Genomic DNA, 23,685 nt, shown 5'->3' with positions numbered 1-23,685 from the left:
CAACACACACCCACACTGGCTCCATTTTCCCGAAATCTGTTCACCTAACATTCACACTATTCACAAGGTAACTTTGAATCAGATCAGCTAGGCTTATTTGCTTCAACTTTATTTAATCTCCCATAGAAGCTAGAAACTTAATACTAAACTAAAGTACAAGCACATCAGTTATCAAATTTTACATAAAACGTGCAGGCAATGCCAAACTGGTAGTAGCAGCGTTGCTTTCCGCCGATCAAGCTAGTGTTTCTCGCAGTGCAGAGAGGCGAGAGCGAGCGCACACACACACACATGCAGCAAAGTATCTGAGTGCGACTCTCAGCGGGTTAGACCTCGCAGACGCTAGCGGCGCGGCTTCAGTGCGTCTGTAAACACTGCCGAGTGCGGTACTGAAGCGACATTAGCTCCGCTCGAAGATTCCCAATTCTGGGTGAACTGGCTAACGGTAGCAAGCCCATCCGAACGAAAGTGAATGTGCGTCCAGATCTAAAATAAAATTGGTACGGTAGCCAAACGAATATACAAGCAAATATACGCAGTGAACAAGTTCAGATAGAGATTCAAAGTGCAGCGCTAAATAAAAAATCAGTGCAGCTGCTTCCTGAGTGCACCTGTTTCCTCAGCAGGGCGCACGTACGCATACGCACCTTTGGATACGCGAAGAAATGCGAAGTACACACGGTGGTGTGCAGTGGAGTGCTTGATAACTTAATGCCAAGCAGTCAAGCAGCCAAAGGGCTCTAAAAGCGGCAGCCGAAGAAAAACTGAAAACAGTGCGACCTTGTCTTGTCTTCGCCGGACTTCTTATACCCATTGGGCCATCCATCAAAGTCGGGCCTTAAGGTCTTGGGACTACACACAAATCACATTTGGATACTACAACTCATACGCTAGAAGGTAAGCCCCAGATGATCGCTGGTCCAGTTTTCGCTCTTCATCTAGAAAGTTTGATTGGTCGACCAGATCTAGTTCGGTCGATTGGGAGTTGCTCTCACCTTGGCGAAAGTCCAGAATTTTCACAGCCCACTCTCCTGCACTCAATTACCGAATTGCGATAGGATCCAGACAGTTTCGCTGGCCCGGGTTGATTGAACCCGCAACGGTAAGCAAGCTGTTGGCCAGTCACTTCCTCCATTCCCGAGTTCATCTAGGGGATTACAATGCAAATACGGAATTCCTGAGCATCATTGTCCGGTTCTTGGCCTCCGACAAGTGCACATCCGTGTATCTGCAGCTCGACAATTTACTCAGCATTTTTATGCAAATACTTCGAATTTCCATCGGGGGCCACACAGGCGGACAAAAGACCTTCCCAGCTATTTTGAAAATGCATAAACATTTCATGTAAATTTCTTGGTCGAGTGACTCTCTTAATTAGTCGAGTTGCTTTGCTGGCCGATTATGAATGACACAAACTTTGCGTCTCAACTAAACATTTGATTTGATGTATATCTCGTATCTCGTAGATTTCGGTGAGAAAATCCGTCTCTTTTGTTTCAAGCTCAGATGAATGATATCACTCAGTTCGGTAGCTAAGCTCATTGGGGATTTTCGATTAACAATGCCCCAATCGGATACACATGTGTATCATTTCGTTTGTCTTCGCTGTGTTTGTTGTCAAGTTCCCTGAAAACAGTATTGCTAATTAATGCCAATTCCACAAAAAATCATGCATGTAGGAGATGCAATAATAAGTTAGCCATGTTCACCAGAAAAGCTCTCCTAAACGACCATGATTATGAGTGGGGAAAATCCCGATGTGCAAAAGCGTTTAGTTTTGATTATAAATTGGCCAGCCTGAGGTGGTGGTTACCATCACTTTCTCGCAATTTTCCACGCAACCGCAGAAAAGTATTGATATCGAATTAATTTCCTGTCCCCTCGGACACAGGATTATTCGGTCTGAAGCATTGTTTTCTTGTGGACACACTGAGGGGCAGGAGATTTCACATACCGAGCACGTATCCTCCGTCCGTTTGGCCCAACTTGTTGTCTTTGTTAGCTTCTATTTGGCTAATTAAAAATCAGGAAATGCTCGAGTACAATGCGCCCCAGAGGCTCAACGTGCTGCGATCCCATCCCGAATTTCAGAAGACTACGTGAGAGAGGATTACCTTTTCGGGCCTACCTGTGCTCGTGTGCTACTGTCAAGTGCGGTTTCCTTCAGTTTAGCGCCTTTTGCCCCGATTTTCGGTACCAGGTTGCCAGGTAGTACCAGTAAATCTGTGCTTAACAGAAGTATCTTGTATTGCGCTGGATACGTGAGGCATGAAAAGGAAATTCGCCTCATTTAGTCGTCATATTGCACACACGTACTTGCGAGGGGCGTTTTAAAAGGAAGTAGTTCTATTGATTAATCGATGGAGTGGAGGATGTAGGGAAGTCGAGGGTAGTCTCCATAAGGGATCGTCTATCTTTCGCTGGAGATCTTGGCACTAACATTTCAATTCACTTTTATGGTCTTTGCAGTGGACTTTAGAACCCTGCGTAGTTTCTATCATATTTTCATTTTAGAGCTCCATTCCAGTGAATGGTTCCACAAGCAATTTGTATAATTCGTTCGGTAATTTATGCGTGGCTTTATAGCTTGAGGAAGTTGCTTGACTTCCATATACAGTTATGCCCATTCAAGTCTATTGTTTCTGCATCGAACCAAAGACACACCCGCACTGGCAATAAAAAGACAAAAGCATTTGTCAATCGAGAAAGATTCGACCATACCCGGATTTTTACTTACATTCATACATATGTATATGTACGTAAACGAGTAGTATTCTAAATTATTCCGGCTATTAAATAAAGCAATTAATTTTACTCGAATTTTCCTAAAGTATTTTATTTTATTTCACACCCGAAGTCATAAATTTACTTGTGGATAGTGGTTAAATGTCGTCTTAAATTGATTTGCAATTTATTCAGTCGTTGGCAACACAATTTGATGGAGCTTAGCATTCCGAAATATTCAAAATTCAATTGAATTGAACGCTGGCCCGAATCGGGGTTTTTTCTTATACTATATTATGCACTGCGCAGCCTCGTTTAGCGTTTCTCGCTAACTCGGCTAAATTACAGCGAAAATCGCACTGAGTCAGCGGCTTCGAAATGGTAAATTCAATAAACAAGTTCAGCAGCGAAATGAAAAAATAATATACGACTTCTTTAATATAAATGATGGCACAAAGTCAGCAAAAAGCTGGAAGTTGGCGCTTTTACTCGTGGTTTTTCTCTCTGCCGCTCTCAGTTGTTATTTTGTGTTGACACTTCGTTTTGTTAACAATTAATTAACAAAAAACCAAGGTACACAAAGCCTGTTAACTGTTTGTTTGCGCACGGCAACCTGTGAAAAACGGTGCCGTAAAACAATTATAACGCCTTATGGCATCTGGTTTTCTCTAGCTCTACAATGCATAATGCGAAACGATTAGACATTGGGGAATTCGTGTTAAGTGATTCCGTATTGATTTGGCTTTCAGTGAAACTAGTATTAGTCACAAGAAGCTCATTTGCATGGTAGATGGGTTACTTGGAAAAAAGAGATGTGAGATTTACATAGTTGTAGGGATGATCAGTGCATAAGTAGACATTCTTGTTGTGATAGAAACATACCTTTCTCATCTTCCTAGATTGCCATCTCAATTTCCCTTGATTAGATTAGATAATACCTTGCTTTACGACCAGACAAGTTCATCTGGCTGTGGCTTTCTTCTGTCAAAGTGAGTTTCTTCGCCTCGCTTTTATCACTTTTTCCAGCAGATCAGATGATCCATTAGGGTCAAGCTGCTAACCTTTCGCTTTGAACTGCGGCCTCGTAAAACTTTCATTCACTCGGCCGTAAATCTAACTGCGAAATGTATCTCACAGTGGCCATCTTATCGGGTGGGAAATCGTTCTCGCCACTGACTTTCCACCGCCGCATGGGCACACGTGCCTCTCTAAGCCGCCCACCTGCGGGGGAGGGGCGGGCGACAGATTCTCACGCCTAAAAAGAAAAGCAAACTTGGCAGCTCGCATTTGTGGCTCCACATTGTAGTTGGCCCAAACCGCAAAGTGCAACCGCAAGTGATTTTGTTGCTGTTGACTTTGCAGTGGCCTGCGATTCCCAGCAGCTATCCTGGGACAGGAATTTGCTGCCTCGGACTCTGGCTTAATGCACTGTGGGAATGCGGAATGTTGGGACCAAAAGTTGATTGACTCGCCACTGCTGTGGGGATTCATTAACTGCCCCTGCAAATGCAGCTTTTACTCGCCTTTAAATCGCTCGTAACCCCTCGATTCCCAGCTGGTTTCAACTACCTGGTAATCAATATGCGTGTAGCACCCATTTGACGGGGGCAAAAAGGAGCTAAAAGGCCGGAAACTCGCTGGATTAAAGCCAGTGACGATTATAAAAAACTCTGCGCTGCTGAGCCAATGAGTAAAAAACCGAAAAAACTGAAAAAACCGAGAAGCTTGCCCACTTTGGAGCTCTATTTGAGCGTTATTAATATCCGCACATCAGTCACTGGCACAGCGGCTAAATACAAACACTTGGCCCAGAAATCCAGGGCCCAAAACCAGAGCTCGAAAAAATACAAAAAACAAGTACATTCTCCACACAATTGCACTCTCTGCACATCTCCTTTCATTCCCTTCCGCCATGGCCATGATAAATTAACCAAGCTAAAGGCCGTTGTGCCGCTCCAGCTGGACACTTGGCCACTTGGCCGCTTGGCCGCTGGACGGGTGACAAGTTGACGTCTTTGTTGGCACATCATGCGCTCCAAAAAGGGTCTGCAGCAGGAAGCTCCACTGGAGTCGCAGTCCAGTGCCTCCCAGGCGACTTAATTGTGCGTTTGCAAATTTGTGTGAGAATCGGATTGGGTAACACCACTGGCCCTTTGTCTTTGCCCGCTTCCTTTTTTGGCAGCTCACAGTTTTCATTGATTGAAGGCAGCTCCGTTTTGATTTGTGCGCTCCATGGGCGAACTTTCCGAACACTGGCGCTTTTGAGATATCAACTTGCAGATAAAAACGTAGCCGTTCGGTGCCTTGAACCTCAGCTACTGCTCCACAAATATATATATGTGAATAATATGTGTGTATACTGCGCTTATCTTGCTTCGGTGGAATTCTGAAATAGGAACAAGGCCTGCTGCAGATCCATCTGGCAGTCGCTCTCCTCGTAACCCGTAAGATAAACCATATATCACCGAGGGCTCTTAATATAGAGCGCTGCTTAATATGAAAGCAACTTAATCGACACTCCAATAAACAAAACGAGGGGAGCGGAGAAGAAATATGGAAAATATTAATTGTCGGCGCTTAAGTGGAAGCCTCCTCCTCCCTCAGCTTTCATCATATTTATGGAATATGCAAGAAAGAGTGGCATCAAAAATAAGTATTTCAGCCCCCGGTTGAGCGATATTCCCTTCTTTCAGTTCATAACTTCATTAGGGCGAGGCATGGTTCTTCACGGCATTTCGGTTTCTTTTGTATCTTTTCTAAAGTGGGCGAGCTGCAGATGCATCTGGGGTGTGGTGGTTTTTTAAGGCCAGGCGCATTTATTTAATGATTAGTTTGGGCCTGTTGTGACGGGGGAAGGCATTAGCGGGGAAGCGCTTCAAGTGTGGGACAGTAATTTGTGTATTATTTTTAGCTGATTTATCCGAAACAAATGTGCAATTTGTGTGGGGGAAAACTCTGTTTTGTTTTCGAATCCCACCGAAGACAATACAGCGACCTTGCGTCGGATCACAAACAACGATTTCCATTGCGAAAAGCGCCTTTGTCTAGAATTGAAATTGGAATGCAATTTGGAAAAGCGCTCTCTTTATCTAAATAAGCGGCACGAAAACATTTTGTCGGTAAATCCATGTTGGAAATTATTTATTGACAACCGCAAAAAAACTTGGAGTACAATACCTGGCAGGCTTCCAGGGAAAATTCGAACAAAAATTCAAACAAAATACCGCTGGCTTTTTGTAATTGTGTAAATCAGCCAACGCGAAATAAAAAAGAACCACGCGATTTTGCTCTGAATTTATAATTTCCGTCGAGAGCTGAAAGCTTTATGATATTTTTTAGAGTTTACCCACTCGTTTTTCTTTGGGGTTTCGTTTTGGTATATATTTTAAATTTATGAGGCGGCAAGCGTTTTCAGTTTGCAAAGCGTTTGAAGGGCGAGAAAGTCCATAAAATATGACAGGATTTTAACAGATTTATGAATCGCTATTTCTTTTCAATGAGCAGCAAAAAAGTGCAGTGAATTATTTAAAACAGCATATGGGGTTAATGCAGTTGATCAGTAGGAGCATGCATAATTTCGAACATTTTAATTAAATTGCACAATATGCCCAACCGACAGCCACCGACTGCGGGATGCTCTTTTCACGGCTTTAACTGTAAATTCATCTAGGCCAGATTGAGAGTCTTAAATAATCGATCCTTGGAAAAATACTCATCGAGCATCTGCAGCGAATTGTCCCCGAATTATTGCTCATTACCAAAGTGAAAAGCATTTATTTCCGTTTTTATTGCCTTGCAATATTCATTCAAGTGCCGAATATTTCTGTTCTACGGCGAAAATAAATCACATTAATGCGCGTTATGAAAAATGCATAATTGATTAATTAATTGAACAACAATTGAGTTTAATTGAATGTCAAATCGAGATTTCCCCGCCACGCAGTTATTGTGGTTTTCTCCCAGCATGGAGGAGCGCTGTTTTATATCAGACATAAGTGCCACTACATACAATATGCAGTTGGCCATAGCTTCCGACATGGCCAGGAAGATGTCAGGGGCAGGCCGCATTAACGGTTAATACATCATCGCCACCTGAAAGCCAGCATACTTGCACTAAATACCGGCGTGGCAACTTTTTGCCTTAACTTGCCTCGCTCAGATGCTGCCAAGTCATTTTCCACGCGTAATAGCGACAAAATTGCCGAGGCCAATCACCTTCAGCCACTTGTCCGTCCCAGCAGCTGCAACTGCCACTTCCACCTTTGCTACTAACTTGGCTAGCGTTGGATGCGTTAAAGCCAAGTCAAAGACCGTCGGTAAAAGCTCTCTCTCTAAATGGCCATGTGACTGAGACTGAGATCACGCGGCTCGTGCTGCAGCGGCTACGTCAAAGCGTGACAAATAGCCGCTGGATGGAGATGTTCACTTATGCCCTCCCCTCTCTTCCCCCACTGACGACCGAACTTAGTCAGAGGCTTACTTAGTCATAGGTTTAGACTCCAGAGCTAGTAGCGTGCCCTATCGTCCAAGCCATCGCATCAAGATGATCTCTGTTACTATCAGCTTTGGGTATATCATATCACATCACATCATGTTGTAATCATGCAGCTCCAAATATTACTACCACTCCATTCACTTTAGTTTTGACCCTAACCAAAGTGCACGTTTCACACATTTCCCCAGACTGCTGTTTGTTATACACATGAATTATAGGAATAATTTAATGATGTTTTGTCTGGCCATAAACCATAACAATATGGTTTCAATGTCGAGGAAGCAAATTCCAGCTTGTTGCTGTGGCAGCATTAGATCGGCATTTACCTGCGAACAAAAGCCACTGATAATCGGCAACTAAGATACCACAAACACGGCAAATGGAAAAAATGTTTATATAGTTTGCGTAGCGGCAAAATTCGGGCAGAATCCATTAACTGGCTAAGTTGAGCCTAATTTGGCCCAATCTGGGATTCTGTTCAGCACGAGTAGAAGAAGACCTGGACCAAACACATTTCATGGGTAATTTCATTAGTACTTGGCTGGCAAAAATGTTGCTCGTTCCCTTTTGGGAATTCGGAAAACAGAAAACCAGTTTAGCTTTGCCTCGCAGTTCCTCAGAAAAGCTGGCAAAAAGGCTACTAACGCAGCTTATGGCCGGAGCTCATTAAAATACTGGAAAACTTACTATTTCGTTAGTTTTGCCCACGAGCAATTCCCAACTTCGTGTAATTTATGGCCCCATGAATAGAATAGTTACACAAAAAACACATTTTCTGGCCACCAGACGCAGACACAATCAGCTTCCTGTTTGGCGTGGCCCACAATAAATGGAATGTCTGCGCTACAGACTCGAGTACAAAGGAATCCGTCCACTCATGCCGACAAATTGTCCAGTTGACAATATATAGCTTACCAAACAGTTTGTGAACGGATCGTAAATTTCTCCCGATTCACCATTCACCATTCGCCAGTGGAAAAAAGGAATAAAAACTATTGGTGGACTACTTTTTGTGGCCACGACAGGAAGTCCACCCAGTGAATCAAGTGTACGAGCGACTAATTGATAACTAAGAAAGGAAGAAACGAAAGGGAAAATGGGAAACTGATTGGTCACAATCCCTTGAAATCATGCAGTGCAAACAAACCATCTTTTCAAAGCAGCTATTATGTATCTTGACTAATGACGGGCGAATTTTAATGGGGGAACCCTGCTAAACATGACGATTGTGTGCATTGTGTTTAAGATGACAAAAACCATAAAGTATTACTATAATAATGAACAGAAACATGTATAAAACAAGATAGCTATAGAAATGTATTTAAAAGATACGTGAATTCAAAGAGCAGACGTGGGCCCAACTAGAACCTCTTGCCACATAAGAACGTGAAACCCTACATAATTATGCCAGTCCAAGCAGCTCAAGAACTCGGCAGTTGTGAGACCTTACGAGTATAGGGAACCTACCAGCCCGATCGACCCACAACGAACTCTTATCGTGGGCGATGCATCAACCTGCGGCTCTGACAACTAAGACCTTTTACCTAGAAAGATAAGCACACCTCTTTTCACACCTCTGGCTCGAATCGCATCGAATCGAATCGGCTCGGCTCCGTTTGTTTTCCCATTGTGGGCGTTGGCCTGAGACAAAGGTCGCACAATGAGGGCTAAACGCATCTCGTTAGCAGCATCTGACCTCTGAATTGTGAACTGTGACATTCCAAGGATCCCAAGAAATGGACGCTCCACGGATTGGGAGCTGAGCCACATCCGAACCGGAAACGGCATTCGGATCCAAATCGGCATACAAAACCGAAACCGAAATCTGGAGCGATAAAGAACGCATTTGCCTGTGGCACTCATTCAAATGGCTCCACAATCAAAGTGGCCGACGAACCGGATTTTTGAGTTTTGAGTGGCGGGGAAAACATCATCGTCGAGACTTCCACATTTCCACATTTCCCTGCCGCATTTTCCACATGTTGTGCACATGCACATGCACATTCGGATGAGGATGGGGATGGGATATGCACACAGCTACCTGCTATTCCGGCTACCTCTGGCGAACTCAGCTCAACAAAGGCAGCTGGGACCTGTCTGATTTTCTCATAGCGAAATTCCCACACTGCGCCGTCGCAGTCTCAGCCGCAGTCGCATCGCCACTATCTATGGATATGGATGTGCATTTGGATGCAGCGAAGGACTGCAAGTCAGCTGCCGGCTCAGCTTCCATTCGCCGTATCAAGTGAATCTCATGGATGCGAGTTGGCGTGGCCAAAGCATATGTGCGTGGCGAGATTGTTTTGCCGATGTGGCTCAGAACGCCGCGGCGTTCCCTATGCTACATGCTGTTTTCTTTCTTTTTTTTTTGTTTTTTTTGTGTTGTTGCTGATTTTCCCATATGGTTTTTTCATAATGCAAACCCAGTGGCAGCTGTCGCGTGGCCCTGGGAAACTGGCCAGGGAAACAGTTGCAGGTTGCACTTTGCATGGCGGGCAGCCGTCCGATTGATTAATGGTGTGGGAAACAAATGCTCGGGCACGACTATTAAAAGCTGTCTTCATTCCTTCAAGGTTCAGTGCGCTAGACATTTTATGTTACTCGCTAAACTAATGCAAATTTCTTAAGCTTTAAGAGGAGCCTAGGCTCACATCAAGTACTTGCCACCAGAACTTGCCACCCCACGGCGTTCAAAGGGGATTCAACAATCTAGAGGAATTCTAAACCGAAAAAGTTTCATTTTACCTTAAGCCTTAAGCCTTCTGGTTTAATGTTTAAAATTGGAAGTCGTTTCATTTCCCATTCGGTCTAGTTTGTAATTTGATATTTATTTAGCAAATATTTGTACTGCAAGCTTGTGAAAGTTTCTCCCATTTGTTTTCGCACTGACCTATAATTATTGCACAAACTTTTCAAACTTATCCAGGGATTCACTAACCGATGGTATTTCCCCAATTTCCTTTTCGTTACAGGTAAGAGCAGCTGGCAGCTATTCTATAAGGCGGGAAAACTATTTATAAGGTAACTCGAGCTGTGCTTAGCTGGCTTAGCAACAGGCCACTTGCGGAATGCCTGAAATGACAAGACAAATAAAAATTAATAGCTGAGATGGCGGAGACGAGTCCGATTCCATCTTCCATCTTCCCTCTTCACCAGTCAACCAGTCCTCAGTCCCCAGTCCGCCATCCCCAGTCCCCTATTCCCATTTTTTGTTCTTTGCCCCAGATTTCGCCCTAACTTGGGTTTGGAACGGCTCCTTTGGCGGCTTGTTTGCCTTTCAGTCGAGGCTTTTTCCCTTGTGTGCCGGGTTCTTTGTTGGTTTTGTTCGCGGGTCAGGCCAAAATTATATGCAAACCTCTGGCCCATCCGAATGTATTTTCAAAACACAGCTATGTATACACGTTTTGCGTAATGCGACAGCGGTTGAAAGCGCCGTCCTCCTTTTAATAGTCTTGAATTCCTGCGCAAATAATTTGACGGCAAATAGTGCCCCATGCCAATGGCCAGAGACAAAAAACTCGACAAAAAACCCAAAAAGGGAGCCGGACTGAAGTGACAGTGCGATGGGGAAGGACAAGAGCATTTAAGGTATTTGTCTATTAAAGATATCTTTCGTTCATGTAATGAAACCGAATGCCTGTAACTTTAATTAGATAATTTGACAAGATGAGCTGCTAACTTTGAGCGGCTGGCACTTAAATCAAATGCTAAATGTGTGGCAAATGCGGCCAAGTAGCAGCCAACGACACATTCGGCATAAACTCAATTGGGTCTGGAAGTTGGGAAACAATTTCTCTAATTCAATTTTCGAATAGTCTGAAATGCAGGTGGTTCCGCATTCCCTAATGGGAAAACCAACAGTTAAATGTGTAGATTCTCATTGGCGCCTAATTGAATTTCCGTACTTCACGTGGCACAATTAATGTTTACACTTCCTGTTTTCCACACGCACCGAACCTACCAAAAACATTGAGTAGGACGGAAAGGAAATGAGTGTCGGCCTCCATTTCCCCAGTCCAACCAGAACATTAGTTTGTTTTCACGGCAGCGATGTTTGGCTAAAAAACTTAACTTACTTGACTGTGCGCACATGGAACTCAGTCAGCAAAGGAAACATATCAAATTAAGTCTTGTCCTTCTGGGCACTCGTTTAATGTTGACAAATGCAGAAGCTCTGGGCAATATCGCATGCTGTTGAAGGATCCATCTTCGACCTCATCTAGTATACAACTCACCCAAAAGTAATATGTATCACTTTGCCTAAATTTTTCGCTTACTGGTGAAAAAGTGGCGATGGGTGGGTGTTGTGGCCGGAATGATGCAGCCACACCCACAGCCACACCCACATCAACACCAGTGACAATTGTTGGTACGTGCAGAAGGATACGTCAATTTGAAGAATTTTCGCATTCAGCAGAAAGGCAAAGGACGAGCCACCACTATATGGAATGTCTCCAGCAGAAGTGTCGACTCCGAGGAGTCCAATTATCCCGCCTCTGATTGCTATGCCAAATGTACAATCAAATCAGCATTTCCTCCACCCAGCTCGGTCCACGGTCCACACACGAGTAAATATAGACCACAAGAGCACAATTTATATAGTAAATCGAGCATTATTTAGCATAACGATGGAATTTGCTGTTTTTCCAAGCCGGCTACCGGATGTCAAATGCATTTCGAACCAGTTTCCAGCATGAGCGATGCAAAAAGCATCGGCATCGGCATCGGATCCCAGCAGCAGCTATAAATCATATCTAAAAGAATTTATGCAGCAGGCAAATTCCTTCGCTTGCAACACGTTTCCACTCAACAGGTTGCATGCTCGATCCAGCGGAAGTGGCTGGAAAACGCTTCGAGCCGCGCCTTCTATCCGCTCCTGTTCTGTCCCCCGTCCCCTGTCCCTCGTTTCTTAATGATTGGGAAGTGGCCTTTCAATTCAAATTCCACATGCACTTCCTGTTTGCTGTCTCGCAGAACTGGCTGTGTTTAAGTGATTGGTTGTTAGAGTTAACACCATCTGAGTAGATTAGAGGATACACTTATATGGGCCTATTGAATTAATCAAATTATCCGGATTCCTAAATCCCCTAAAGAGATGCTTAAGAGCTTGCAACAGTCATCTGCATTTGTTTTATTGCGCAAATAGTTTAAGTATCTGCTTGCAATGCCATTAATTGCACTAAAATGTAAAAGCGGCATAACTTATTCTAGAGAAAATCATATGCAATTATCGGCCTGGTCCTAAATCATCTCCACTACGCCCGCCCACCTCTATAAAAACATCGCATATGCTGCGAGCTGAACTCCACGTGCTTCTGGAGGTGTGTGCCGATGCTCCACTGCATTCGATTCAATTTCATAGTTGATTCTCTCACCTACGCAAAATTTACGACACTTTTAAAATGTGCAATTTATGAACGGAAGGAAGGAAGGATCCCGGGCTTCGCATGTGTGTGTCCTGGCTTCTCGCATCCTGGCCTTAAAAATAAGGCAAAACTGCTGGGCTAAAATTGTAATTCGGGCATTGTATAAGTTGCCTTTTCGGTTTCACTTGAAAATGATTTACAAAAGCATGACTAACGAAGTTTGCTCAGCAAACAATGGTGCATGCGAGGAGCTGCGAACAATCTGGAAATTCTGGGGCTTAACTGGAGTTGCACGATCTAAAGTAGGGCTTTTAATGTAACCGTTTCCGACTTTGGTCAAGTATAAGCCGCCCAGGAGAAAGGATAACATTCCTGGCTCTGATATGAAATCAGCCGACTCGAAAATCTGGCTTGATGAAAGATGCAGTTTTGCATTTGGCAAAGGGAATGACCCATATAATTATCGATTGGAGTGCGAATTGCAAACGAAATGCCGCAATGTATGCAAATGATGAGGCGACAAAAACGCGACAAATGCCGCATCTACTGGCGTCACTGCTGTTAGTTGACCACAAATTTTTAACACTTTCGCCGGATGCAACATGCAGAAGGTCTAATGGAAAATGGGCTGCCCAAAAGTATGCTCCAAATAATTGGAAATTATTTCTGCTGTCACTGTGATGTCGCCGTTTCCGCTTCCTGTCCTCGTCACTGCTCGTGAGTGTGCGTGCGTGTGTGTGTGTGTGTGAGCTTTGACATGGGGACATCATCTACGCATCCCTGGGTCCTTGAACAAATGCTCTGCCCGCCGGGCACTGCAGCTTACCTCTCACTTTATGCTTACATAATTTCCAAAACATAATTTCCCCGTACGCTCATGGAGGGGCCTGCTGGCATGTTAATCTACCAGCTCTTGTTTTGCATAATAACTGGGCGGGTAGCTGGCATCCACTGTTCTCCAAAGGGCGTCGCTTAAATATGCTGAAATGGCGCCCCAGGCCGAGCATGTTGATGCTGGGAAAGACGCGAAGTGATGAAATAAATTGGTCCGGAGCCAGTCAGTAAAAACACAGGAAACCCAAGTGCATAAGTTAGAATCGAAACTAGAAAAATCCCATTCGATATGCACAATGAGCTCTCAAGATTAAAGCAAAAAATGTTTAATAAATATGCGCTGCCCAATAGGAGGCATTGTATTTTAAGCATTGTATAGAAAAGTTATCAATCCAGGATGCACATATTTTCGCCTAGTGTGGTCCTGTATGAAAGATGAAAGATGCTTAATTCGCTGCCTCGTGATAACTTGCAGCCACAACTGGTCTTTATTGTTAGAGCTACTCTTAATTTCGCTTCATGCTCGACTGGCGCCCTTTTTGCCCTTTTGACTCTATTTTGAGCGGCATCCTTGGCGCAGCACCTGCATCCCACATGCCACATCCTGCATCCAGCAGCCAGCATCCTGCATTCCCCATTTAGCTTCTCTTGAAGTCCGAGCCCGTTCTTGGTTACCCAGCTAACATTTTAATGAGCAACGCTCCGGTCCGCTCCGCTTGCAAGCGCTCGGTGTAATGCGTTTTTAACGCTTTTGTGTTGAAAAAGAAACAAAAGGCGCTACAGCATGAGTTAAACAAAGCCAAATCTGCCCGTTCGCCAATTAACAGCTTAAAGGAATCGGCCCGGAAATTAACCCTTCTGCCCCCAAATGCGGTCGAGGCGGGGAAAAGTTGATTAAAAGTGAAATTTAATTTTGATATTGTTGTTTGACTTTTTGCGCTGCTGAGCGCCTGCCCCGCCACGGCGCCTTTTACTATGCAACACTTTTTCTACATTTTGTACATTTTTTACATTTTTAATGGCATGAAAAAATGGTCAGTCGGTCGGTCGGCTAAGCGGCTTACAAAGCCGAGCGGAAGGCAATAAAAAATGGTTAAGGAGCGGCTTTATGCCACCGAAGATAAATAAATACCCCGCTTAAGCATTGCATTATAAATGTTAGTGAGACGGCGAGAGTTTTCAAACTAATTTGTTCTGCCACTTTTTGCGGCTTTTATTTTATGTTGGCACTGCGAAAATAGTTGGCGCCGTTTTTTATCCCCGCTGTTTGTGTTAATTGGTCAGGTTGGTAGAGTACGAAACATATTTCATGTTTTTTTCCCCCGTTTACTATTTGAATTGGAGGCGTCTGCAAAAAGTACATCAACTAAATCAGAACTTTCAATTCCCCCATTTAATTTGCTACTTAGCGGTTTCCCATAAAGCTATTAACCCACACAACCGACTTCTATGCCAAAAATAGAACCGAAGTTTGTAATGAAAAATCCAAGCTGGCTGCGCATAAATTAACCGTAAAGCGAAACACCGAAAATCACTCAACTAAGAATCCGCAAAGTAAATGAAAAAAGAAAATCTGTGGCAATGCTTCGCTGGCCATCGAGGCAAAGTGAGCTAGAACACGGTGGCCCAAAGTGGGTACATCCAAAGGGCCAATAAACAATTTGCCATTAAAACGGTCGACTTAATTGACTTTTGCAAGTGAATTCCATTAATTACATTTGGCAAAAAAGAATCAAATGCGATTTATTATCGAAAGCATCGGCCCATATTTCCTGCCATATGGCAGATGCGCTGCATCAAATATGCAAGTAGGCGCACACATGTGTAAAATCAGGAATCAAAAATCAGGAATCAGGTTGTTTAAATATTTACTTCTGTCATTTTTCAGTCAGTTTCGCAGTCAAGCCGGTTGCCAGGTACATTGGCATTTACATTTATTTGCCGGTTTGATTTCATTTTCATCGCAACTATTTGCATACGAGCAATGCACTTTATAAATCTGCATTAAATTGCCAACCGTTGAGTTAATACGACGGCACATAATTAACAGCTGACATCTCTATGAAAATGTTTTGATTGCATATGCGTGGTGTGTTTGTTGACTTTCGGTAACCTTTTTGCCAGAGCCACATACAAATGATCTACCCTGTTTGCTTTGCCCCTTTAAAGAGTGCCATTTTTCACTATCCTGGCAATCCTGGCTCCTTGCCATCCTGACAATGGCTGACAAGGCAATGGCCACATTTGGCGAATGCTCCGAGTCTGTCGTCGTTTGTCTCGCAGCCATCCATTCATCTATTCATCCATTCCGAGCTCTCGGCTCCTGTCTTTGATTAATAAAGAAAACGTAACATGGCAGTCAAATCTTAGCAGACACGTCAGCCGAGTTATTCAGAGAATTCTCCTTTTGCACTTAAAGTATCTTTCCTTGTTCTTCAGCAGCAGAAAATATTTTCACTCTCAGCCAGTTTTTTCCAGACCCTTGCCGACTTATTTTTGGTCCCTTTTTCTGGTCTGCTGGCCATGAAAGTATTTGCTTGTTCCCAGCGCTGCTGTTGTAATTCAATCAATAATCCTTTTGGTCGTTTGCCTCTCGAATGTGTGAAAATGATAAAGGACACGGCCCCGGCTCCGATAAACTTTCAAATATATAACTACAAAGTTTGCGCTGCTCAGCAACAAGTTCAAGGACATTGATTCCATGTTGAATGTCAGGGAAGCAGGCTTTATGACTCTTGACGCGGAAAAGCCTTGCTAGAAGTGCCGGTTAGATATGGATACGTGAGTCGCCACATTTTCACCGATTGTTTTCACGATCTATATGATATGATGATATGCAATATCATTTAGGGCATTTCGACTGGTGCTTGCCCTTAATATCAATCTGTGTAAATGTAAAATTATTTGTCTGTGCCAAAAGAAGCAGGAACTTCTGAGCCGTGAGCGATGCTGTCATCTCCTTGGGTGGAAACGTTTACGATTTCCTCGCCAAGAAGTTGAAATTAAAACATTCCTCGCAAGTTGGAGCATCTTTCAGCAACCGACTCCTTCCCGTCTGCAGCTGCTGCTTTTTATTGCCTCTTTTGTTTCTCGCCGGCAGTTGTAAGTTCTGTAATGTCTGTCTGCCAGTCAGCCAGTTACTTACTTACTGCTCCGTCTCGCTCTGTGTCTCCTGCGATACAGTGTTCCTTGTGGAATTTATGCGACTTCTCCAGCACTTTAAGGGCCGACTCAAGTGGGCGTGGCACCGCCCTCAGCCGCTCCTATCGATGGCATAATTGGAAAAGTTCGGGGACACAGTGTCCCAGTGTCTCAGTTAAAGCCCAATGAGAGGTCAGTGCTAGTTGTTCCGCCGTGATGGCTATAAATCTTTAACTAATATCCACTTAACTGGCCCCATTCCTCCCTTTTGGCACCTCAAACCAGGACCCATTAACATTTCTGCCTCCCTGCCAGGACTGCCCATTTTCCTCCACCTTGATCCTTGTTTCCTTATTTCGTTGCTTGCGACTTATTTGCCGTGTCCAGAGGGTCCTGAAATTGTTATGCGAATTTCTAATTCAATTTCACATAAAATAATATTCCTGATTTCCTTCTGTCACTTTTACTTATCTTCAACTTTACAACTTTATTGGATTTGTTTTTATTATTTTCTGGTTTTTTTTTTCTGGTGAGAGGAATTGGTTGATTTGCAATTGGAGACAGCAAAGTGCTTTTCACTGACCCTCAATTCGCTCATCGTTCTGAGTGGCAAGATTTTCGCACAACCTTAGGATCCCGTGGGTCTGGGACAACATTTGGATCTGTGTCGTTTAGACACTAAGACACTGTCTGCGTTGAATGATAAGGAAAATTAGAACTACAATCGGGCTCTATACATTTTATATATGCACTTCTATTGTCGTCTGAGTCTTAGATGTGACTTTCAACTTTATGTAGTTTTTATGAGATTTTCCCAGCACTCGCACTCCCACTCGCGATTAAGATGAAGTAGGCGGGCTGGAGAGTTCAATTTCGCCGTGACCCGAACGCCAACTTGGCGTGAAATTCTGCAACATTAGCCGCTAATTGCGGGAACAGCAGACGCCAGCACTTGAGCGTTCCAACTGCCCCGCCCATCTCTCCCTCTTTCCCTCTGCCCAATCCCCGCCAGCCACAATGCACGGCTTGCACTGCTCCAGCGGTCCGCTGCGGTTCACTTGCTCCGGCGACTGACATGCGGGTCCGGTTCTAATTAATGGCGGATGAGATGGGAGGCAATCATTGCTGCCAGCTCCCCAAACTTTTCACATTTCAATTAAATATGCCTCCGTTCCATATTAATGCATATTTGCAATATGCTTCGCCCACCCACGATATATATACATGTATATACATAGGTATTATATAATATATAGGAAAGTATAGGGAAATTGAGAGAGAGCTCGATGGGTATTGCATAACCGGATGTTGAGCCAGGGCTATCCCACGAACTTCCGCTTGCAATCGCCTCGCAATGCGGCACGCCCCGAATGCATCTCAATGCCTCGCTGGTTTGGGGATCTCGGAACGGAGGGAAAGACATCGGTATTTAGTTGGGTCGCGGATCGGGGCTCTAGGTTACAGGGCTTTCAATCAAATGTCAGGCGGCAATTTTCCCCGATGCACGGCCCATTTCGTCCATTCATGCCTCATTGTCACCGCCATGGAGAGTGCAACGATGTGAGGCTGCGAGACTGCGAGACTGGGAACCCTTTATTAATTTCACTTCATCATCCCCCAGTTGCAGCCCTCCACCGCCTTCGAGTGGTGCTTCGGCTGAGGAGGACACTCTCCTCAATGTCTTCCCCCTCATTTACATGCCTCAATGAGCGTTGGCGGCTGCCTGAAAGTGGCTGCATTCATCGGGGATTGAACAAAGTTGCCCTACAGAGCCCCCATATTTGTCTACACGGCGAGTAAATCATATTCATGTCCTCTCAGTTTGTATAGGGGGTATTTTACGAGTATATTTAGTTATATTCCTCCTAGACAGTAAAAGGAAGTACTTTACTACCTCTATATAAATCTGTAGCTTATTATTATGTAGGTATAAAAAGATGGTATTTTTATGTTTATGCTTTATGCAGTCTGCTGTAATTTTTCCATGTGTACTCCCCGCTTAAAGCAAACCGGATGCGGCAACTTCATTTAGAGTAGCAAGTGCTACCGAGTTTTCCAGGAAGCACTCATAATGCATAAGACAAAAGTTCGGGGTATCCGCAAACCAATCCAACATATGACTAACCCGCATCTCCCTGCCCATCCTCCACTTACAGATGCTGAAGCACGTGCAGATCTCGCCGCTGCGGAATCGATCCGACTCGGTGTCCCTGCGCTCCTCCAGCCACGCCTCCTCGTGCGCCAGCTCCATGTGTGGCAGTCCGGAGCCGCCGGCGGAGCTGCAGAGGACGCCCTCGAGGGCCTCCAGTTACTCCAGCCTCAACGAGCAGCTGCCACAGGTGAGTCCTACGAGGAAAAGCTCTCGATGAACCCATCACTCATGCAAGATTTTTCCGCCCACAGACCACCATCAAGGTGTACACCAACTGCCTGAAGATCGACATCGAGTACAAGACCCTGGGCATCCAGTGGGACACCACCAGCAAGGAGGTGATTGGCCAGCTGCTCAGACGGTAAGCATATTGTTTTGTTTTGACCCTGCTGAACAGGTATTTAACTTTCGATTTGATTGCAGCCTCAAGATGCGGCATCGCGATCCACGCTTGTTCTACCTCTCCATGGAGGTAGCTGTGCGTCGGGCCGGAGTGAAGACCATCCTGGTGCTGGACGACGACACGCGGCCGGCCATCATGCAGGCCTGTCATCCGAAGGGCGAGTCCCGCTTCTGCCTGCAGCTGAAGCCCGGTGGCCTGATCCGCGTCCACACCTCCGCGCTGCAGCCCAGCTCCCAGTACAAGTCGCTGGTCATCAGCGAGGAGACCACCAGCGACGAGCTGCTGCACCTGCTCCTCGGCTGCTACAGTTCGCCCGAGCCGGTCGAGAACTTCTCGCTGTACGAGGTGTGTCCCGGCCAGGAATGCCAGCGCAAACTGCACCCGGACGACCTGCCACTGCGCACCCAGATGGAGCGCAATAAGCGCGGCGAGGGATGCCACTTCCTGGTGCGCCGCACGCCCAACTACGCCCGACGGCGCCAGCTGCTGGCCAAGCTGAACGAGGCGATTGGCCAGGCCGCGCAGGCGGAAGCGGAGGCGGCAGAGGATGCCACCAGTCTGCTGGAGCTGTCCTTGGAGTCGGATATCTCGCTGTCCGAGGATCTGCGCAGCTGCAGCAGCAGCGAGGATGCGGAGGACGAGGACGAGTGCGCCAGCAGCTCCGGCTCCTCGGACAACTCGACGGAGTGTGCCCTGCGCCGGGACTTTTACCACCACCCCCCTCCCGCAGCTCCCGCTCCAGTTGTGCCCCAGGTGGCGGTGGCCGTGTCACCCGCCCGAGTCTACAGTCCCGTGTACAACATACGGGAGATTCGCACCGCCTCGCACTCGTTCTCCTCGCTGGGCAAGGACAAGAAGCTGCTGGACATCCACATGAACGCCCGCTTTGCGTCCGGAGGAGTCTACGGCAGACTGCTGCCCGTGGCGGAGACGGAGACCCAGGACATGAACGGCAACACCAGCACCAAGCTCACGGCGGAGGTCGTCAACAACAACCCGGCCAAGGGCCTGGGCCACTTTGTCTACCTGTAGCGAATTGGTCAGTAGGAGGGAGTGTGACCTGTACAAAGGACGAGTCAGCCACATGGATCGTCCGATCAGCCCCAAAAATGAGAGAAGAGAGGAAATCGAGTACCGTTTGGACCAAAGATGCATTTGTAGTTTAAGTCGATAGAGTGGGAAATGTAAATAGGAGATATGCCTGCGAGTAGAGTAGCCTAAGATTAGTTACGATTAGTTTAGTTTTTCCTACGCTACGAAAGATACTTTGTCCTTAGTGTAATGCAAAGAAACCATCTGCTAACAATCCCAAATCAAAGGAGTCTATAGCTTAACGCTTTAGTGCCGCAACTAAAGCTTCGATAAGAGTATGAATCCGGATAGCTTGCGGCTAACACTCGTGTAAAAACCAAAAGATATTGTAATAATAAGAACTAATTATGCAAAACCTGACCCACCACATCTCGTTCAATTCAATGGGGAGCTCGGGAGCTCTTGTCGTGGGCGAATGGCCACTCACCTGGATTACGTCTCCGGTGCTTTTTAATTGTACTTAAATCAAGTTAAACACGTGAACGCCACGGCCAACGGCCATATAAATAGGCCGCAATTAATGCAGCCAGCCACGCAATTTGTATTTCGGCGAATGGGCGGATTCGGATCCGGGTTCGGGGTACGGGTTCGGGGTACGGGCTCGGGTGCTGGTCCGGATTTTCACCCTCCTTCGCCGTTCCGCTGGCGGCTGGCGGCTTACGGCGAATGATTTATGCGGCGTATGCGTAATTTTCAGAGCCATAAGCTTTTCTCTTTTAAATGAGCTTACTTTACATAATGATCGAAGGGTATTTTGGTTTTTTTTTCTTTTTTGCATAGCAAGGAATGACTTTTCGAGGGCCGTCGGCCGGAACTGCCATTTATCGAACCGAGTCGCCTCGCCTGGCCCTTTTGCTAATTTATTAACAATGGGTCGCTTTCGGGCCAGATTAAAAATCAACAAAATTTCCCAATCGAATCCAGTTTGCTTCATCCTAAAATAATAGCCTTGCCTAAGTAAAAATAAAATCCTTTTAGAAAAAGGGTTTCGTTCGCTACTCAAATTGCAAAGACGAGCGACGAAGGAGAGTTTGGTTTTGTTTTGTTTTCGCCTGCTCATTTAGCAGAACTTTAAATCTGAGACTTGTATCTAAATTGAATTGCGAGACTCATGAAAAATGCAAACCGAGTCCAGTCGGAAACGGCTGTGCAAACGGAAGCGGAAATGCTAAACAGGCTGCTCTGCTCCGCTGGCCGGCGTAATAACTTAAGCACTTTATAAGTCGAATTTCAAATTTTCAGACTCAAATCTCGCCCGGATGCAGTGGCTGCACTTAAATTTCAGCAAAACTTCAGAGGCTGCTGCATTCGAGATAACTGTCTGTCATTTCGGGGGTCGGGTATTTCGATTTTCAACTGGTTTGCAACGTTGGGGACATCTACATATACTCGTACATGCACACTTACAGAGAAGTACGTATGGCAACCTCTGATTTCCGGTAGTTTTGCTGAGCGCCTGTCCAGAATGCCTTTTATGCAGTTCGGTGAGTTGACCTCCCACCCCAACTACCATCCGAAAATGGAAAAAATAAAAATTGGAAAAGAATTGGGAAAGAAAAAATGCATCACCAGGGAATCAGAAGCGAGCAGCAGGCAGATCCATCAGGTACGGATGGCATCGGGCAAGTTTACGAGTATTTTGAATTCGGGCCGGCCATTCAGCCTGCAGGCTGAGATGCAATCACTCTTGGCCAAGAATGAAAAGTTCGTGCAACTTGTATTTGTCTTTCGCATTACACTCAATATATTTCATTCAAATTAATTTCTAGAGCACACACACACACACACACAGGGAGCACTGCTCTTGCCGTCGGCAGTTGTCCAAGCCCAAGTTGTTCTGACAAATCCAATGCTCTCTCTTCACAGGCTGGAGAAACTTGCCACTTGGCACTTGGCACTTGCCACCTAACTTCTTGGAGGGACTGGGCTCGTGGCTGAGTGCAAAACTTTCCCAAATGCCTGGGATATGCGCAAAGTTTTGTGTTTGTGCAAGATTGAAAGCCGGGCCAAAAGAGAGCCGTATAAAAATAGCTTAGTGCTGGCCAGGGCCGCTTGTCTAATCACCCACGCAACGGGAAACTCGCACAAAGCCGAATCAAAGTTGCATCGTGTAACTCGTTCGACTAATTGCCATAAGCCGTTAGGTAAATTTGTCCACGCTTTTCGCCGTCCCCCCGGTCAAACTGTTATTTTTGCACAACTAATCGGATTAGTGGACAACCCCGTCCCAGTCCCACTCCCAGTCCATGGATCCAGCCCAAGCACATGTTCTCCTCGAATCCTCCTGCTCCTCCTGCTTCTCCTCCTCCTCCTTGGCGTCCACGTCGCCCGGGGCTTTGTTGCACTTGACTTTGGCGACGGACGCAACTTTTCACTTCGCCGATTCGTAATCCATTCGACGCTTCGAGCTTCGAGCTTGTGTCAACGGCTCAAACACAGCAAATTAATTTCCTCTGCTTCTGGGAAATTATGACTGCCCTTCCCTCTCACTCTGCCTCTCTCCATGCTGGCCTATTCAAATAGCAAGTTTAGTGTCAATGAGTTAAGCTGGCCGGCTTTTTAATTAAAAAGCCATTGCATAAATTACTCTACATCAGCTCCAGGGATTTGGTTTCCGATCAATTACGCCCCGTGCTGGGTAAACAGTTTGTCATGGTTTATCAGCTGGTTAGAAGAGATTTACCGTCTGTCTACCTGGAATTATGAGCCTTTGAATTTCTGGTCAAAACAGGGCCACGTATTTGGGTTACGAATGGAATTATAGGTAATCGAATTAAAATCGAAAAGGATTTCAAGCACCATACTCTTCAATACTTATATATTATTATTTTTTAACTTTACCCATGCAGATACCAAGCAAATTACCATCACACCCAAGTATTATTGTACGAATACCATTTTCCTTACCTGAATAAAACAACATTCCACCATTTCAACACGGCAGCAGATCGAACGCCATTTACAAAAGACCAAGTTTATGCATAAAAAACGCAGCCAATCAAAGGCGGAGTCCTCGCTCCTTTGAGGTCCTTTTTCCAGAAATAGTTTGACACAGTTTTTGGAACGCTCTTTGCATTACAAAGCATTGTGGAAAAGTGAAGGAGGAAGGAAGCGCTAGGGAGAATGGGAAATGATAAGTGGAGCAAACAAACAACGAGTTTCAAGAGATTTTTACACAGATTTTTGATTTTTAATTTGCGCCAACGTCAGACCATCCAGTTAATTGAGTTTTCTCTCGAGGATTTACTGCAGCGTTTTCCCATTTGACTTACGAGACTGCGATTCTGACAACCCCCAAGTGGGGATACAAATTGCAGTGGTAAGCAAAAAATGCGACCGCTTTTAATGCAGCCGCCTCCTCTGAGTGCCACATATTTTTTGTGTTTTTGGCAGCCGCAACGGAGCGTGTTCTCCGGCTGACCATAAAACCCCTGTCATCAGATATCGCAAGTCAGGTCTATAAAGATGTGGTACATAA

The 23,685-nt window shown here is 45.3% G+C and overlaps 1 protein-coding gene across 1 annotated transcript; it reads left to right on the top strand.

Moving 5' to 3' along the window:
• Nucleotides 1-337: 337 nt before the first annotated feature.
• On the top strand, nt 338-20,518 carry LOC122611723. The gene is made up of 4 exons (XM_043785004.1): nt 338-897; nt 18,717-18,899; nt 18,964-19,073; nt 19,136-20,518. Exons 2-4 carry the CDS (start codon nt 18,717-18,719, stop codon nt 20,145-20,147), a joined length of 1,305 nt encoding a protein of 434 aa, XP_043640939.1. The 5' UTR covers nt 338-897; the 3' UTR covers nt 20,148-20,518.
• The last annotated feature ends 3,167 nt before the right edge of the window (nt 20,519-23,685 follow it).

The sequence above is a fragment of the Drosophila teissieri genome, chromosome 2L (genome assembly GCF_016746235.2).
Source record: "Drosophila teissieri strain GT53w chromosome 2L, Prin_Dtei_1.1, whole genome shotgun sequence".
NCBI classification, from domain to species: domain Eukaryota; kingdom Metazoa; phylum Arthropoda; class Insecta; order Diptera; family Drosophilidae; genus Drosophila; species Drosophila teissieri.
Note: the sequence above shows the minus strand (reverse complement) of the source record. Positions and strands in the feature narration are given on the sequence as shown.

Bases quoted from the DNA above. Each gene is read 5' to 3' on its own strand.
- LOC122611723 (XM_043785004.1), top strand. From the start codon at position 18,717: ATGCTGAAGCACGTGCAGATCTCGCCGCTGCGGAATCGATCCGACTCG. The intron at 18,900-18,963 runs GTGAGTCCTACG...TTCCGCCCACAG, and splicing joins TCAACGAGCAGCTGCCACAG to ACCACCATCAAGGTGTACAC. The intron at 19,074-19,135 runs GTAAGCATATTG...ATTTGATTGCAG, and splicing joins ATTGGCCAGCTGCTCAGACG to CCTCAAGATGCGGCATCGCG.